This window comes from Elgaria multicarinata, chromosome 6, assembly GCF_023053635.1.
Source record: "Elgaria multicarinata webbii isolate HBS135686 ecotype San Diego chromosome 6, rElgMul1.1.pri, whole genome shotgun sequence".
NCBI classification, from domain to species: domain Eukaryota; kingdom Metazoa; phylum Chordata; class Lepidosauria; order Squamata; family Anguidae; genus Elgaria; species Elgaria multicarinata.
In genome coordinates this window covers 4,167,653-4,187,109 of record NC_086176.1, presented here as the reverse complement: position 1 = coordinate 4,187,109, position 19,457 = coordinate 4,167,653, and the positions used below count along the sequence as shown (strand labels likewise).

The window sequence follows — 19,457 nt, the reverse complement described above, 5'->3', positions numbered from 1 at the left end:
GTTACCCAACCACGGCGACGACCATGTCTCGGGTTTCTCCGTAGATCTATGCAAGGAGAGATCCACTTCCACCTCGGGAAAGATCGAATAATGGTTCCCTCCAATTGAGCCCGGAAGTTTCCAGGGCCAGGAGCCGCACACCTCTGCACCTCAGGCCGGAGGCGTCGCTCCCGTGGCCTAGGGGGCGGGGCTTCCTTCGTGCGAGGGAGGAGCTACGCGCGGCGTCCTTTCCCCCTTCAAGATGGCGGCGCCCTCTCCGCCCGAGGCCGCTTCCCGATACCGGCCCGCGCCTCTGGCTTCGCTGCCGCCGCAGCTGGACCCGGCCCAGTACTCCGCCTCGCCGGAGAAGCGTCGTGCCGATGCTGAGCGCGTCGCCATTCGCGCCCGCCTGAAGCACCACTACCTGTTGCAGCTCAATGACCCCCGGCGGACCGAGCTGATCGTAAGGGATGGCGGGCAGGGGGCAGGGCTTCCCCGGCCACGGAGGGAGGCGGTGGGTGGGTCGGGGGCTAGGGGGCAGTGGCCAGGGGGCAGGGCTTCCCCGGCCACGGAGGGAGGGAGGGAGGCGGTGGGTGGGTCGGGGGCTAGGGGGCAGGGGCCAGGGGGCAGGGCTTCCCCGGCCACGGAGAGAGGGAAGGAAGCGGTGGGTGGGTCGGGGGCTAGGGCCCAGGGGGAAGGGGGCAGGGCTTCCCCGGCCACGGAGAGAGGGAGGGAAGCGGTGGGTGGGTCGGGGGCTAGGGGCCAGGGGGCAGGGCTTCCCCGGCCACGGAGGGAGGGAGGGAGGCGGTGGGTTGGTGGGTGGGTAGGGACGGACGGACGGACGTCAGCCATTCTGGAGTGCACCGTGTCACGTAGGGGCTGAAGGAGTCGTGGCTTTGAGTGCTCTCCAACCCGCACACATGCACATCTCGCGAAAAAGACTCTTGCGTGTAGAAAATGGTCAGGACAGGCCTACTCTTAAGCATGCTGTTTGCGTGTGGACGTGTGCAGGAAACGTTTAAAATGACCTTTAATGTAATTTTAAATTACATTACATATGAAAAGAAGGACAGGGGCCCTTCCATATCTTTAAGAGAATAGGGAAGACCCACAGATCAGTTAGATATGAGCTCACTAATATTCCTATTAGTGAGTGGAAGTGAAGAATAGATTTAAGGGACTAGATTTAGTAGATAGGGTCCCGGAAGAACTATGGACAGAAGTCTGCAACATTGTCCAAGAGGTGGCAACAAAAAACATCCCAAAGAAAAAGAAAACCAAGAAGGCAAGATGGCTGTCTGCTGAGACACTGGAAGTAGCCCAAGAAAGAAGGAAAGCAAAAGGCAACAGTGATAGGGGGAGATATGCCCAATTAAATGCAAAATTCAAGAGGTTAGCCAGAAGAGATAAGGAATTATTTTTAAACAAGCAATGTGCGGAAGTGGAAGAAGACAATAGAATAGGAAGGACAAGAGACCTTTTCCAGAAAATTAAAAACATTGGAGGTAAATTCCAGGCAAAAATGGGTATGATCAAAAACAAAGATGGCAAGGACCTAACAGAAACAGAAGAGATCAAGAAGGTGGCAAGAATATACGGAAGATCTGTATAGGAAGGATGATAATATTGGGGATAGGTCAGACGGTGTGGTCAGTGAGTTAGAGCCAAACATCCTGAAGAGTGAGGTTGAATGGGCCTTAAGAAGCATTGCTAATAACAAGGCAGCAGGAGACGGTATCCCAGCTGAACTGTTTAAAATATTGCAAGATGATGCTGTCAAGGTGATGCATGCCATATGCCAGCAAATTTGGAAAACACAAGAATGGTCACCAGACTGGAAAAAATCAACTTATATCCCCATACCAAAAAAGGAAACACTAAAGAATGTTCAAATTATCGGACAGTGGCACTTATTTCACATGCCATCGAGGTAATGCTCAAGATCCTGCAAGGTAGACTCCAGCAATTCATGGAGTGAGAATTGCCAGATGTACAAGCTGGGTTTAGAAAAGGCAGAGGAACTAGAGACCAAATTGCCAATATCCGCTGGATAATGGAGAAAGCCAGGGAGTTCCAGAAAAACATCTATTTTTGTTTTATTGACTATTCTAAAGCCTTTGACTGTGTGGATCATAACAAACTGTGGCAAGTTCTTGGTGGTATGGGGATACCAAGTCATCTTGTCTGCCTCCTGAGGAATCTGTATAACGAACAAGTAGCAACGGTAAGAACAGACCACGGAACAACGGACTGGTTTAAGATTGGGAAAGGGGTATGGCAGGGCTGTATACTCTCACCTTACCTATTCAACTTGTATGCAGAACACATCACGCGACGTGCTGGGCTTGACGAATCCAAGGCTGGAGTTAAAATCGCAGGAAGAAACATTAACAATCTCCGATATGCAGATGACACCACTTTGATGGCTGAAAGCGAGGAGGAGCTGAGGAGCCTTATGACGAAGGTGAAAGAAGAAAATGCAAAAGCTGGGTTGCAGTTAAACCTAAAAAAACCCAAGATTATGGCAACCAGCTTGATTGATAACTGGCAAATAGAGGGAGAAAACGTGGAGGCAGTGACAGACTTTGTATTTCTGGGCGCAAAGATTACTGCAGATGCTGACTGCAGCCAGGAAATCAGAAGACGTTTACTTCTTGGGAGGAGAGCAATGACAAATCTTGATAAAATAGTTAAGAGCAGAGACACCACACTGACAACAAAGGTCCGCATAGTTAAAGCAATGGTATTCCCCGTAGTAACCTATGGCTGTGAGAGCTGGACCATAAGGAAGGCTGAGCAAAGGAAGATAGATGCTTTTGAACTGTGGTGTTGGAGGAAAATTCTGAGAGTGCCTTGGACTGCAAGAAGATCAAACCAGTCCATACTCCAGGAAATAAAGCCAGACTGCTCACTTGAGGGAATGATACTAAAGGCAAAACTGAAGTACTTTGGCCACATAATGAGAAGACAGGATCCCCTGGAGAAGAGGCTGATGCTAGGGAAAGTGGAAGGCAAAAGGAAGAGGGGCTGACCAAGGGCAAGATGGATGGATGATATTCTGGAGGTGACAGACTTGACCTTGGGGGAGCTAGGGGTGGCGACGGCTGACAGAAAGCTCTGGAGTGGGCTGGTCCATGAAGTCACGAAGAGTCGGAAGCGACTGAACGAATAAACAACAAGAAAAGGGAATTTCAGCAGGTGCCGTTCGTATGCCTGCAGCACCTGGTGAAATTCCCTCTTCATCAGAGCAGTTAAAGATACAGGAGCCCTGTCCTCCTTTTCATAGGGTCACCTATTTTAATGGGTTACAGCATTCAGACATGTCATTCCTAGCTACCAGCCTCACCTTCAGACATGGAAATCTATCCCAGACTATGCTGCCGATCTACTCCATCTTCTGCATTTACATACGGCATTCGAACTCTTGTGCTTAAGACATGCATTGATTTGTCTGTTTTGGCACTGTATGGTCTCTTCGGTGGTGTTTGTCATAATGCATAATTAGAGAATGTTCAGTATTCTCTTTATTTGCTTTAGGATGATCCTGCCTTGACTCGTTGGACTTATGCCAAATCCCACAATGTCTATCCTAATTTCCGTGCCACCCCGAAAACTTCCCTAATGGGTGCTCTTCTTGGAATAGGACCCATTGTTTTCTGGTGGTATGTCATAAAAAAGGAAAGGGTAAGTCTAGCATAAGCATCTCTAGTGACTCGCTTTATTGGTATGTGGGTTAACACACAAGAACACTTCAAGTTTTCTGATAGGCTGTGGGAAATGTATGAAATACATTCCACTTTCTTATATCCTCTATTTGTTACAGTTGTTATCCTTCCCACCAAGAAACTTGAATGAGAACCTACGCTTCTCCCAAGTTACATATCTGGAAGAAAAGTGTGTGTATGTGTGTGTGTGTGTTCATCACTAGTATTGGGCTGAGCTGTGGAAACATTCTGAAGCACAAGTGTCAGAAAAGCCATGGGCTTAAGTCTGCCTCTGATCTATAGATCAGTCAGTCTGTCAAATCTTATTGAATAAGTCTTCAAACCACTTTAAATGCAATAAGCACAGATTAACAACAAGCAATACAATCTTTACCAACCTACAGAGTAAGCTACATTAATACTTAACATGGAAGAGTCTAGTCCTCCTGCAGCTTTGTTTAAACTAGGAATCACCATCTTAATATGTACTGTGAAGTTGAAAACATAAATGTTTATATTTCTGTGTTTTTAGTCAAAAAATCCAGGATTGAAGAGCCTTTTATCACTTCTCACATAAAAGAAATTCCTTACCCCCTAACTATATTTGCATCAGTTTTAAACTATTTTCAACTTTTCAGAAACCTTTGGATATCTAAAACATATAGCTACCTAGATTTCTGAAATGTTGTTCCATTAATTTATTTTCTGGGAAAGCTATCAGTTAGGGCTATTTAAGATAGGACAGGAAAGGAACCTCTCGAGCAAGCACTGAGTCATTACTGACTCTTGGAGGGACGCCAGCTTTCGCTGACGTTTTCTTAGCAGGCCTTATAGCGGGATGGTTTGCTGTTGCCTTCCCCGGCCGTTGTTACCTTTCCCCCAGCTAGCTGGGTAGTCATTTTACCGACCTCGGGAGGATGGAAGGCTGAGTCGACCCAAGCTGGCTGCCTGAAACCAGCTTCCGCTGGGATCGAACTCAGGCCGTGGGGAGAGTTGCAGCTGCAGAAACTGCTGCGTTACCGCTCTGTGCCACACAAGGCTCTCTATTTAAGATACATAATACAGAAGTAATTAAAATAAGATATAGAAGGATAGTTTAATTTGATTATGTAAACTATTGCAAAGGTGAAACCTTTAAATAAATGAACAATTTAAATTGCAAAGAGAACTAAAATAACGACTTGCGTATTCAGTATGAACATACCTTCCTCAACAGCAGAATTTTTAGTATGAAGCTTTGTGATGGATTTTCATCTTAGCCTTTTGGTTTCCTCGCTCATCAACAGTCATTGTTTTTAACATTGTATTTAACTGTTATCAATTGTTTTATTGATTAGCAATGCTGTTTTGGTGTGTTTATGACTTACTGCTAATTTTTCCTGCAAAAGTTTTAATGGGAGGATAGTATTAAAATATTATAAATAAATAAAATAAAATGTTTACTCAGAGGTAACTGTTATTATTTAGACTTTCTCCTAAATAAGAATTGTAGCCTTACTTTTGTTGACTCTTAGTTTCCCTTGAAGATGTTTTTGTTGCAGCATTTATTTACTTTTTCCTAGGATAGTAATCTTTTTTTATTTTGCACTTTTTGTGTACAGGATTATAAAGAGAAGCTAATTCAAGAAGGCAAGTATGAACGCCCGTTCCATCTCTCCTCCTGAGAACTGGACAACTGTGTTCTCAAAACATTGCTGACATTCTCTCTCTCTCCCTGTAACCATTAGTCCTCTTTGAAAAATAAATCTTATTAATTAGAAATGGATTAGCTTCCTTGTATTTCAAGAGTATCTCCTTTAATAATTCCTGTTTGTTTTGATGCTGAAACACATAGAGCAGTTTCCAGTGCGACATTTATGCTAATGTAAATTGCAGTGTGTTGGTGTAAAGGGTTTTCCGGGGGATCCTGTCATGTTGCACTAGAAGTCTGCTAGCTTTGACAGATTTGTCCTTGTTATGATGTGGAATTTTTGTATTTGCTTTGATTAAAAATTAGCAGATAACATATCTCATGCCATGTTCCAGGTACAAAAATTTTGTAAAGTTTCAATTACCCCCAAGTACAATTGTAAGTTTACAAAATTCTTGTACCTGGAATATGGCATTACCTGCTAATGTATAATCAAGCCAGATATAAAAATCCTGTATCATAATATCCCTAGACAAAAAATATATATCTGTCATAGCTAATGTAAGGGGATACTAGTGCAACACAAATAGTGTTAGCTGGCACAACAGGATTCCCCAGAAAACTGGGCAAGATCATAGAATCATAGAATAGGAGAGTTGGAAGGGGCCTACAAGGCCATAGAGTCCAAACCCTTGCTCAATGCAGGAATCCACCCTAAAGCATCCCTGACAGATGGTTGTCCAGATGCCTCTTGAATGCCTCTAGTGTGGGAAAGCCCACAACCTCCCTAGGTAACTGATTCCATTGTTGTACTGCTCTAACAGTCAGGACGTTTTTCCTGATGTCCAGCTAGAATCTGGCTTCCTGTAACTTGAGCCCATTATTCCGTGTCCTGCACTCTGGGAGGATCGAGAAGAGATCCTGGCCCTCCTCTGTGTGACAACCTTTTAAGTATTTGAAGAGTGCTATCATGTCTCCCCTCCATCTTCTCTTCTCCAGGCTAAACATGCCCAGTTCTTTCAGTCTCTCTTCATAGGGCTTTGTTTCCAGACCCCTGATCATCCTGGTTGCCCTCCGCTGAACACGCTCCAGCTTGTCTGCGTCCTTCTTGTATTGTGGAGCCCAGAACTGTACGCAATACTCTAGATGAGGCCTAACCAGGGCCGAATAGAGAGGAACCAGTACCTCCCGTGATTTGGAAGCTATACTTCTATTAATGCAGTCCAAAATAGCATCTGCCTTTCTTGCAGCCATATCGCACTGTTGGCTCATATTCAGCTTGCAATCTACAACAATTCTAAGATCCTTCTCGTTTGTAGTATTGCTGAGCCAAATATCCCCCATCTTGTAACTGTGCCTTTGGTTTCTATTTCCTTAATGTAGAACTTGGCATTTATTCCTATTAAATTTCATTCTGTTGTTTTCAGCCCAGCACTCCAGCCTATCAAGATCACTTTGAAGTTTGTTTCTGTCTTCCAGGGTATTAGCTATCCCATCCAATTTTGTGTCATCTGCAAATTTGATCAGCGTTCCCTGCACCTCCTCGTCCAAATCATTAATAAAAATGTTGAAGACCACTGGGCCCAGGACTGAGCCCTGCGGTACCCCACTCGTTGCCTCTCTCCAGTTTGAGAAGGTTCCATTGATAAGTACTCTTGGAGTCCGATTCTGTTGCCAACTGTGAATCCACCTAATAGTTGTTCCATCTAGCCCACTTTTAGCTAGTTTGTTAATCAGAATATCATGGGGCACTTTGTCAAAAGCTTTGCTGAAGTCAAGATATATGATGTCCACAGCATTCCCACAGTCCACAAGGGAGGTTATCCTATCAAAAAATGAGATAAAATTAGTCTGACAGGATTTGTTCCTGACAAATCCATGTTGGCTTCTAGTAATCACTGCATTGATTTCAAGGTGTTTACAGATTGACTTCTTTATAATCTGCTCCAGAATTTCCCCAGGGATGGATGTCAGACTGACTGGTCTGTAGTTCCCAGGTTCCTCCTTTTTGCCCTTTTTGAAGATAGCGACAACGTTAGCCCTCCTCCAGTCGTCTGGCACCTCACCCGTCTTCCATGATTTTGCAAAGATAATAGACAAAGGTTCTGAGAGTTCTTCCGCTAGTTCCTTCATTACTCTAGGATGCAGTTCATCAAAAGATAAGGAAAAGCAGATGAGGCAACATTCTCTTGATGTAATCAAGGTATGGTGCACAAAGCAGTTTTAGGGCACCACAACACAAACTTATCAAGGTATGGTACAATTTGCCAAATTTTCACTTAGTTTAAAAAAACATATGGCTAAGAATATGAGGTTTTGCACTTCATTTTAAACTTTCCTCTAGGGCTGGGAATGCCCACCTCCGATGTGGTGTCCGTGAGCACTAATGTATCCACAGATACCTGCCTTGGCACCTACCAGACTATGTGTTCCTCCTGATGTTTATTTTAAGATTTATTTATTTATTAAAAAATATTCATGCTGCAAAGTGAACCAGTAACCTCTAGCACCACCTTTATTTGGGTTCAAAAAAGTAGTTTTGTGTTTTAGGGTTCAGACCTCACCTCTGCCTTGTACTTTTCAGTGCCAGGTCAAGACTTTTCTCTTCTCCCAGGCATTTAGCAATATGCAATGAGCCTGGGTCTGCTTTTTTAAGCTCTTAGTTTTTTAAAAAGGTGTTACAGTTGTTTTTAAATGTATGTGTATATTGTATGTTTTTGTGGTCTTTAATTTTTTTTTATATTGTTTTAAAGTATTTTTATCATATGTAAACTGCCCAGAGAGCTTTGGCTATGGGGCGGTATACAAATGCTAATAATGATAATGATAATAATAATAATAATAATAATAATAATAATACTTTGGTTCTTGGGCAAGGTAGTTTTCTTTTAGTCTCTCGAATTCACTTTCTGGAAATGAGTGGTTTGTGGTTCGCCGTGGTCACCGTGGCAGCCCACCCGCATAGCAGCCTTTCTATGAGAGTGCCCATAACTCTCTCAAAATTCCAAATGTGTCCCATTGACTCCAAAAGGTTGGGGACCCCTGTTCTAGAGCATGTAGAGACAAACTGTCTAAGAGAATTGATAGTGCTCCGCTGCTTCCTGTGATTTTAATCACAGACGTGTTTGTTGGTTCTATGTAGGACTGTCTTGTTCAGCTGTTGTAAGTATGTCATATTCTTCAGGGTAATCCCAATGTCCATTGTAATCTCAATGTCTCGCTGTCATTAAACCTATGGGAAATTAGTGTTAGAAAAAGTTAAGGGACAATAGATTTATTTATTTATTGCATTTTTATACCGCCCAATAGCTGAAACTGAGAGGATTAGTTCCCAAGTTTGATCTGAGAGTTGCCCTGGAAATATGAATTGCAATCCAAAACATCTGGAGGACAACACGGGAAGGCTGGGCTCGATAATTGTAGGATCTTACTGATTTGGCTGATCTTTTCATCATACCTCCATTTATTTGCAGAAATTTAATTGTCCCCACTGAAAATGTATGAGCATGCTGTTAGCTCTGTACTTCCTGTTGCTTTCAACAGGAGTTGGGTATGCCTGCTTTGCATTATGTCCAATGTCTTTAAAACACCTTTTTGGTCTACTTGAAGCATCTGATGAAGCAGGCTCCTGCTTGTAAAAGTTCTTTCCACAACAAGTGTTTGGGGCGGGGCGGGGGAGCACCTCAGTAACATGTCAGCACAGACGAGTACAATTCCTCCGTAATTAAAGTCAATTCACAGTGCTATCAGAACCAAACTATGACAAGTCAGATACCCTCTCCAATATTGACAACCAAAAAACATTACTTTTCCATCGTCATTACATTCTTACATTACCTGGCGCAGCTTTTATGAGTGGTTCAAGGGTCTCCAACCTGGCTCTGCAGATGATGTGAAGGAACTGTCAGAGGACCACTGTGACATATGTGCTAAGCATTTCGAGGATAAATGTCACTCATTTGCCATGACCTAGATGCTACTAATTGGGACAGCTCACTTTGCGTTTTGTTGGATGAACTTCAGAGTTGCAGCCTGAAAGATCAGGTTCTTGGACAAATCCAGCCTTCCCCATATTGGTTCAACCCCTGCACCTGTTGCTTCATAACATCGAGTTGGGTGGCATTGACTGGCTAGGCTCAGGACATAGTAAATCATCTTGAAGGAGGCAGCTGTGAGGCTGCTCGTGTAACAGCATTCCTTGAACCTGGAAGATCACAGAAACTATTGTCTGTTTACTAATATCCCCTCTGTGTAAAAAGTGCTTGAGCAATGATCTAGAACCATTTCAATAGCCTGGTTTTGGTACAGAAACTGTCTTGATCACCCTGGTGGATGACCTATGTTAGAAGCAGGAGAGTGGGAGTGCAACTCTATTGGTTATCCTGGATCTCTTGGCAGCTTTTGATTAGAGCTGTGCATTGCTACAGATCCGAATCCAAGGTGAACTGGGGTGATTCGAAGGGCTTTGAAACAGATCTGAATCGAACTGAAACGGGTCCAGATCAGTCTGAAGCAAATCGCATGATCTGAATCAATTTGGATTGATTCGGACCTTTTCCAAGCACGTATAAACATGAAAATTGGAACCATGATAGGGATTCTGTAGGGCTTCATCCCTGCCAAGGTTGAAGCATATCAGTTCATCCCTTGTTTTGGGGGTGGCGGGATTTTTAAAGTTCAAACTCAAACCTTATTGGGGTCTAGCACATTGAGTTTCTCAAAAAAGTTTCTCAAAAAAGAAATGAAATTAAAGATACAGACATAAAAATTAGCACCATGGTAGAGCTTTAGCCATGCCAAGTTTGAAGCAGATTGGTTCAACCCTTGTTTTTTGGTGGAATTTTATAAATGTGTGCTTTATTATTGTGTACTGCTTGTGCACAACACAGCAGAGAGACACACAAAAGTAGAAGACACTGAGTAGAAAACACAGAACTCACAGAGGATTTATTATTGTTATTATTATTATTGGCTGTGCTGCTTACAGTTCAATAAAATGGACCCGGAAACAATCCTCCCCCTCACCTCCTATTAAGGGAATGCCAAAGCATCTCTCACTATCGATTTTTCGAACCACCATGCCCACCTCACAGTCCCGGTTTGTTTGCTTTCTGCCAGTCTCTCTGGGCTAACCTGCCTCTCTGCCCTCCTGGTGCTTGGGAGATGTAGATGGGCTGGGTGGGTCAACCCCATAAGCCTATAGCATTCTTGCTCCCAGTGCTCCATGTCCATAGCTGCCTGCTGCCTCTTCTCCTCTGTACCTGCCTCACAGGGCTGGTTTGTTTGCTTTCTGCTGACCTCTGTGCCCGCCCACATAGCTGCCTCCTTGCCTTTCTGCCTGCCTGAGCACCTGCACACTTCTACAATATGATCTGTCTGGTCCCACCTTGCAGGGCTGGTTTGTGTTTCTGGCTTTGAATCGAGACAATCCTTTGCTCAATTACACGTGCCCATATAGTTGCCTGCTGCCTCTTTGCTAGCCTGCCTGCCCACTTCTCCAATATTATCAGTCTGGTTCCGCCTTGCAGGGTTTGTGTTTCTGGCTTTACGTTGACTCAATCTCTAAGACACATTGCTCCCAGCCAGGTATTGTGTGTATTGCAGGCAGCCTACTTTCCCTGTTATTCTCTGAATGGGAAGAGCCTGAGGATCTGTCTTCTTAAGAACAAAAGAGAAGTAGGGAAGATTTTCAATTGAAGGGATAGTGTGAGCTTCACAAATAGCTCTTTGCTTTGAGTGGTTGCTTTGTTTCCTTGAAAAATGACATTTTTAGCAGTGGATTATAGGAAAACCACTGCACAGATGTGTCTGAAATTTAGCATACATGAGCATCTCCAGGGCATCTGTAATGTCACCAACTTTCATGTTTCTATCTTGAAAAATAAAAAAGTTATAGGTGTTTATTTTTCCCCAATACAAGTCTATGGGAAAATGAAAAACATGAATAATTTGGCCCTCTGAATCTCGATTCGGATCTGAGGTGAGGCAGACTGGGTCTGAATTGATCCGAATCAAATCAGGCTCGATTTGGAAGGTCCAAATCAGGATCCGAAGGGAATCGGGGTGGGTGGGGGTCCATGTACAGCCCTACTTTTGATAGCATTGAATATCTTCTGGTTAGGCTCACTGAGTTGGAGATAGGAAACATTACAGTGCCTCTGTTCCTATCTGGATTACTGGAAAGTGATGCTGAGGGAATACTCTTTGGCTCCCTGCCATTTATGCTGTGGAATTCCACAGAGCTATATTCTGTTTCCCCATGCTTTTTTAAACATTTACATCAAATAGCTCAGTGGTAACATCCAAGGAAGTGGAGTGAATGCCATCAATACTCTGATGACACCCAGCTCTGTGGCTGGACTTGGTATTGGACAAAGGGGCACCTTGGTGACAGAATGCCCTCCTTACTTGCCTACATGGTAATATTTTCATCACAAGTAGTTAAGATATTCCTTTAAACCTAAATATACGTCAAGAGACCACACAGACACACATTTTGTTGCACGGGGTATCATTTTATGATTGTAGGCTTGCAGGCTTTTCTAGGCTCATCACTTATAAAACTATTTGAGCAATTAAAATTTGTGGTTTTATTTTTTATTTTTATTTTCAGTTACTCATCAATCATTCTGCCAACTGCTCATGATTTTCTGCATGTAAGATGAACTGTTATCTTAACAACTTAGCTACACAGGCAAGACAAGATCTGAGCGTGTTGCACACGTGGGCGCTTCTTCAGTTGCATTTGGCATTAAAATGGCTCTTCAGGGGTTCCCAGCACTTGTAGTAATCCTTATCTAGGCATGTTTTCAGGCCCCATTTGGTGACAGCCAAGCTAAAAGAAGACTCAAACATGAAGGACTGTTGGAAAAATCACAGAAAACAAGTTAAGAAAGGGGGGAGTCTGGCAGTGCTTTAGTCATTTTAGTACTCTTAAATCTTTGTATTGTTTTATCGCTTCTAGTGGTTTTATTACATGCAGACGCTGGTTTTATCTTGCTTCTGACAATTTATTACCTTGTATTTTCTGTTTTTAATTTTCACACTTGAAAGCAAAATAAGTTTAAGGAAACTGGTAAAAACAATATATCAAATTTTGGTATAACTATGCTTATTAAAATAAAATCATATTGTTAGTAGAACATATTTTTAATCTTAAAACAAATATATACACTTAAAATTTAAACAGAATGGTCCACATACAACAAACATCAAACATAAATCCCAAACACGTTTCAACCATAAAACGTCTTCATCAGTGGGGAGAAAATGATATGTGGATTTTTAGAACTTGTTATACAAATATTTAAAACAACTTTTTATTCCCCAGATACAGCCAGTTCCTATAGGACCTGGAAAGCAGAAAAAAGAAATATTGATTGCCAAATGCCTATTGGCGCTCTCCCCACCCCACCCCTTTTTTTTTAGGGCAAAAAGGGTCTCGGGCCACAATCGGTTGTCAGCAAATAAAAACTGCCTCTTTGAGAACATGGCTCCTACGTTTATCTTGCATATACCTGGCTACGTAAACTTGAGATATTAGTTATGCAGTCAGATATAACTTGGGAGTCAAGGTAAGATTACTCAGTATTATATACCTTTTTTTTAAGAGTGAGTATTTTGTGGGAGTGTTGTTTCGATTATGCCACCTTTGCAAAAACTAATTAGGTGTTTTTTATCCACCAGCCTCTTGAAGACAGGAGGGAACGCCTCGTCCCCCGTCTTTTTTGTTACATTCTTGTAACAAAACTTGTAACAAAACTCACCTGGACCTGTGACAGCCAACTTTGGGTAAATAATCATTATTAGAGTAAACTCTTCGGCTCAAAAGAAAAAAAAAAGGGGGGGGGAGCACCAATAGGCATTTGGCAATCATTATTTCTTTTTTCTGCTTTTCAGGTCCTATAAGAACTCCCTGTATCTGGGGCATAAAAAGTTGTTTGGAGACCATTTGTTAAATTTGTATTAGGAAAAGGGAAAGGGAGTAAACCGTTACAGGATACATTACAATTTTGGAAAGCAGAATAAGGGTCCCGGCGGGGGGGGGGGGGGGCACGAGATAGTATATTATTTTAATAAGTTCTTTTTTAATTTCATTACTGTGCTATACTGTTGATGTAGTGTGATTAAAATCCATATATATATAAAGAAGAAATGGAAAGGGAGGCGGAGTTGCACTTTATGTTAAAAATACTTTCCCTGCACAGAAATACAGGCGGATCAGACTGGGAGCCCCATCGAGAGCATCTGGATTAAAATAAATGGGGCAAGGAATAAAAAGAACATGATAATCGCAGTCTACTACCGACCACCCAATCATGGAGAAGACGAGGATGAAACTTTTGAGAAACAAATTGCCAGTGTTTAAAGGAAGTCTATTGTATTAGTGATGGGAAACTTCAATTACCCCAATATCTGTTGGGAGACCAATACTGCCAAAAGCAGCCCCTCAAAGAAATTCCTGACATGTGTGGGTGATAAATTTCTCCTACAGAAAGTGGAGGAAGGAACAAGAGGATCAGCAATCCTTGACTTGATATTGACCAATAGGGATGACTTAGTGGATAAAGTGGCAGTTACGCGAACTCTGGGGGAAAGTGACCACGTCATACTTGAATTCTTGATTATAAAAGAGGCAAAAGCTGAGTGTACGCGTACTCTGGATTTAGGAAAGCTGATTTTAATAAACTCAGAACTATGATAAGTATAGTCCCAAGGCAAGTGAGCTTAATGAGAAAAGGAGTGCAAGATGGATGGGAGTATTTTAAAAAGGAAATTTTTAAGGCACAATTACAAATAATTGCAACAAGGAAAAAAGATAAAAGACAACAGAGGAAATCAATGTGGCTCCACAAAAAGTTAAGCGATGACCTGAAAATAAAAAAAGGATACATATAGGAAGTGGAAAGGAAGGCCAGGCTACAAAAGAAGAATACAGACAGGTAGCACAGAAGTGCCGAAATGGCATCAGGAAGGCTAAAGCTGCGAATGAGCTGAGATTAGCAAGGGATGCTAAAAGCAATAAAAAGGCTTTCTTCAGATATGTGAGTAGTAAAAGACAGAGAAAAGAAATGGTGGTTCAGCTGCTTAGTGAGGATGACAGATGACAAAGAAAAGGCTGAAGTGCGCAATTCCTACTTTGGCTCAGTCTTCTCCCAAAAGCGGGTCTATTATCCCCTAGAAAAACGTGAAGCAGAAGTTGAGGGAGCAGGATTGCAATCTGAGATTGATAAACAAATGGTCAAGGAACTCCTAATTTCTTTGAATGAGTTCAACTCTCCAGGGCCTGATGAACTGCATCCTAACATAATGAAGGAGCTAGCAGAAGAACGCTCAGAACCATTGTCGATTACCTTTGTGAAATTACGGAAGACGGGTGAGGTGCCGGACGACTGGAGGAGAGCTAACATCTCTATCTTCAAAAAGGGCAAAAAGGAGGAACCTGGGAACTACAGACCAGTCAGTCTGACATCCATCCCTGGAAATTTTTGGAGCAGGTTATAAAGAAGTCAATCTGTAAGCAGCTTGACTAATCTGATCTCATTTTTTGATCGGGTAATCTCCCTTGTGGCCTGGGAACGCTGTGGACATCATATATCTTGACTTCAGCAAAGCGTTTGACAAAGTGCCCCATGATATTCTGGTTAACAAACTAGCTAAAAGTGGCCTAGATGAAACAACTATTAGGTGGATTCACAGTTGGCTACAGAATCGGACTCAAAGAGTGCTTATGAACAGTACCTTCTCAAACTGGGGGGAAGTAACGAGTGGGGTGCCGCAGGGCTCAGTCCTGGGCCCAGTACTCTTCAACATTTTTATTAATGATTTGGATGAGGAGGTGCAGGGAACACTGATCAAATTTGCAGATGACACAAAATTGGGTGGGATAGCTAATACCCTGGAAGACAGAAACAAACTTCAAAGTGATCCTGATAGGCTGGAGTACTGGGCTGAAAACAACAGGATGAAATTTAATAGGGATAAATGTCAAGTTCCACACCTAGGAAAAAGAATATGAGCCACCAGTGTGATGTGGCTGCCGAAAAAGCAAATGCCATTTGAGCCACATTAATAGAAGTATAGCTTCCAAATCGCGCGAGGTACTGTTGCCTCCCTATTTGGCCCTGGTTAGGCCTCATCTTGAGTGTTGTGCCCAGTTTTGGGCTCCACACTTCAAGAAGGACGCAGACAAGCTGGAACATGTTCAGTGGGGGGCAACCAGGATGATCAGGGGTCTGGAAACAAAGCCCTATGAAGAGAGACTGAAAGAACTGGGCATGCTTAGCCTGGAGAAGAGAAGATTGATAGCACTCTTCAAATACTTAAAAGGTTGTCACACAGAGGAGGGCCAGGATCTCTTCTCGATCCTCCCAGAGTGCAGGACACGGAATAATGGGCTCAAGGTACAGGAAGCCAGATTCCAGCTGGACATCAGGAAAAACTTCCTGACTGTTAGAGCAGTACGACAATGGAATCAGTTACCTAGGGAGGTTGTGGGCTCTCCCACACTAGAGTCATTCAAGTGACAGCTGGACAACCATCTGTCAGGGATGCTTTAAGATGGATTCCTGCATTGAACCTTATAGGCCCCTTCCAACTCTACTATTGTATGGTTCTATGAATTATGCATAAACTTGAAAAGCACACCAAATATCCATTATATGTATCCATTAATAACAGCATCTATATATCACCTGTTTAAATATTGAAAACATTGTTAGGTCGTCAATCCATTGCATTATAAGAGGTGAGCTTTTATCATTCAAATATGGAAGTGTCCGTCTTTTAGCTGCCAAAAGGATGCTGAGAATCCATTTGTGTTGACTGCATTAATTTCCAGGAAGAAGATAATTTAAAAGTACATGTACAGCAGTAAATATTAAAGAGAATTCCAATGCAAGGTTAGAATACTCTCTTCTTGAAAAAAGGCAGCTAATTGGCATAGCCAAAATGTATGATTAAAAGAAGCATTAGCTGTATTAAACCTCCAGCAACTAGAGCATAACCTTTGATCCATAAATGCATCAAATACAGATGGTAAAGCAGTGATCCATTGGTTAGGCAAAATGGAACAATCCAGTTCCCTATTCCATTCCTGCTTAAGACCTTGTGTTTATTCACCAATCACAATTATTTATAAGCATGGCTTGTGGGTCAGTAAGACTGATTGCCCTCCATAAGTTATTCCAGTAGAGACGGAGACCCTGAAGCTGTAAAAGCAGCAGAGCTAAACCTAGATACTTACAAATGTTGCAATTGCATGTATTGCCATTCAGCTGTAGCAGGCAAGTTGTATTTGGCATGCAAAACGGACACTGACAAAAACTCATCAGCACTCACTAGTTGATCCAAAGTAAAAATCCACTTATCTATCCACTTTTACCCTTGGATGTGTGAAAACATTTTCTTACCAATTGTTAGATCTGTGTTTCCACATAGAGTGAATTTAGCATGAGAACATGGATCAAAATGTAATTGATGTGACAGTATATGCCACAGTCTCTAACAGCTGTAACTGTGGAAGGGACTCTACCTATTTTAATTTTCTGAGAATCTAATGCCATCCGATTAGAGAGGCATGTTTTTGTTTTGTGAACCGCCCAGAGAGCTTCGGCTATTGGGCGGTATAAAAATGTAATAAATAAATACATAAATAAAATTTTGTTTTAATTTTACAATAAAAGCTAATTTAAAACATGCATGTTCAGGCAAAAAAAGCCCTACAACTCCCAGCGTGGCTAGCTGGGAGACGTAGGATGGTTTTTGGTCTAAACAAGCAGAAGGATTGTGCCTCTAGGCTATCTAGAAATCTTGCTTCCAGTTAGACACAGTGGGTCACAAATTATCTCTTCTCTCTATGCATCAGTTCCTGTGCAAATCTGGGAGTGACTCTTGCTGAGAACATGGACAATTCCTACATTTGGTTGTGTTTTGCATTTCCAGCCTGAGAAAAAGTTCCAGAAAAAGTCCTTAGACCTCCAACAATTCAGCAGCTTGGCTTGGACTTTTGAAGCTCTTACCATAGTTCCCTCTGCCACTTTCTCAGGCTCCAGTTTGCTTGTGCTTGACTTCTCAAAACATTTGGCATCTGGCCCGTGGGGTGTCATCTTGCTGTGCAGAGTGGCTCCTCCAGGTAGAAATCCTTCCTCCTTTGCCTCATAAGTCCCTTTGATCAGACCCATAAACTCGCTCATGCAGTTCCCTGTGGAAATACAGAAGGGGATGATTAACAGCCATTGTGCCGATTAATCAAGATGTCATGAAAGTAGATCAGTTAAGCTGCAGTGGCCCAAGTCAGTCATGGGATTGGAAATATGGACCACTTCATAATGCAATGTTCCTTAGCATTTAGTGGCATTGTGTGTTTAATTAACATCTTTTGATGAAGAGCGTGTAATATTGAAATATATAAAATTAAGTTTTTACAGCCATTTTAGAAAAGAAAAAAAGTAGCTGGCCATCTTTTCATAGAATCATAGACCAGCAGAGTTGGAAGGGGCCTACAAGGCCATCGAGTCCAACCCCCTACTCAATGCAGGAATCCACCCTAAAGCATCCCCGACAGATGCTTGTCCAACTGCCTCTTGAAGGCCTCTAGTGTGGGAGAGCCCACAACCTCCCTAGGTAACTGATTCCATTGTCGTACTGCTCTAACAGTCAGAAAGTTTTTCCTGATGTCCAGCTGGAATCTGGCTTCCTTTAACTTGAGTCCATTATTCCGTGTCCTGCACTCTGGGAGGATTGAGAAGAGATCCTGGCCCTCCTCTGTGTGACAACCTTTTCAGTATTTGAAGAGTGCTATCATGTCTCCCCTCAATCTTCTCTTCTCCAGGCTAAACATGCCCAGTTCTTTCAGTCTCTCTTCATAGGGCTTTGTTTCCAGACCCCTGATCATCCTGGTTGCCCTCCTCTGAACACGCTCCAGCTTGTCTGTGTCCTTCTTGAATTGTGGAGCCCAGAACTGGACGCAATACTCTAGATGAGGCCTAACCAGGGCCGAATAGAGAGGAACCAGTACCTCACGTGATTTGGAAGCTATACTTCTATTAATGCAGCCCAAAATAGCATTTGCCTTTCTTGCAGCCATATTGCACTGTTGGCTCATATTCAGCTTGTGATCTACAACAATTCCAAGATCTTTCTCATTTTTAGTATTGCTGAGCCAAGTGTCCCCCATCTTGTAACTGTGCATTTGGTTTCTATTTCCTAAATGTCGAACTTGGCATTTATCCCTATTAAATTTCATCCTGTTGTTTTCAGCCGAGCACTCCAGCCTATCAAGATCACTTTGAAGTTTGTTTCTGTCTTCCAGGGTATTAGCTATCCCACCCAATTTTGTGTCATCTGCAAATTTGATCAGCGTTCTCTGCACGTCCTCGTCCAAATCATTAATAAAAATGTTGAAGAGCACTGGGCCCAGGGCTGAGCCCTGCGATACCCCACTCGTTGCCTCTCCCCAGTTTGAGAAGGTTCCATTGATAAGTACTCTTTGAGTCCAATTCTGTAGCCAACTGTGAATCCACCTAATAGTTGTTCCATCTAGCCCACTTTTAGCTAGTTTGTTAATCAGAATGCCATGTGGTACTTTGTAAAAAGCTTTGCTGAAGTCAAGATATATGACGTCCACAGCGTTCCCACGGTCCACAAGGGAGGTTACCTTATCAAAAAATGAGATCAAATTTGTCTGACAGGACTTTTTCTTGACAAATCCATGTTGGCTTCTAGTGATCACCACATTGATTTCAAGGTGTTTATTGCTTTTAGCAACCCTCGCTAATCTCAGCTCATTCTGAGCTTTAGCCTTCCTGACGTCATTTTGGCACTTCTGCGCCACTTGTCTGTAGCCTGGCCTTCCTTCCACTTCCTATATGTATCCCTTTTTGTTTTCAGGTCATCTCTAAGCTTTTTGTGGAGCCACATTGGTTTCCTCTGTTGTCTTCTATCTCTTCCCCTTGTTGGGATTTTTTGTAAGTGTGCCTTTAAAATTTTCTTTTTTAAATACTCCCACCCATCCTGCATTCCTTTTCTCATTAGGCTCATTTGCCATGGGACCTTACTTGTAGTTCTGAGTTTATTAAAATCAGCTTTCCTAAAATCCAGAGTAAGTGTATGGCTACACTCAACTTTTGTCTCCTTCATAATCA

General features: G+C 42.6%; 2 protein-coding genes across 2 annotated transcripts in view; one reads left to right on the top strand and one right to left on the bottom strand.

Moving 5' to 3' along the window:
- Positions 1-213: 213 nt before the first annotated feature.
- On the top strand, positions 214-5,444 carry NDUFB4 (NADH:ubiquinone oxidoreductase subunit B4). The gene is made up of 3 exons (XM_063128466.1): positions 214-442; positions 3,517-3,663; positions 5,285-5,444. The coding sequence occupies exons 1-3, from the start codon at positions 242-244 to the stop codon at positions 5,345-5,347; spliced, it is 411 nt and encodes a 136-aa protein (XP_062984536.1). The 5' UTR covers positions 214-241; the 3' UTR covers positions 5,348-5,444.
- A 6,450-nt stretch (positions 5,445-11,894) lies between these two features.
- HGD (homogentisate 1,2-dioxygenase) overlaps positions 11,895-19,457 on the bottom strand; it is a 36,150-nt gene continuing 28,587 nt past the window's right edge. Inside the window, exons 13-14 of the mRNA XM_063128866.1 lie at positions 17,334-17,515; positions 11,895-12,174 (exon numbers count right to left, since the gene is read on the bottom strand). Coding sequence (XP_062984936.1) covers positions 12,049-12,174; positions 17,334-17,515 — 308 coding nt within the window. The 3' untranslated portion in view covers positions 11,895-12,048. The remainder of the gene's footprint in view (positions 12,175-17,333; positions 17,516-19,457) is intronic.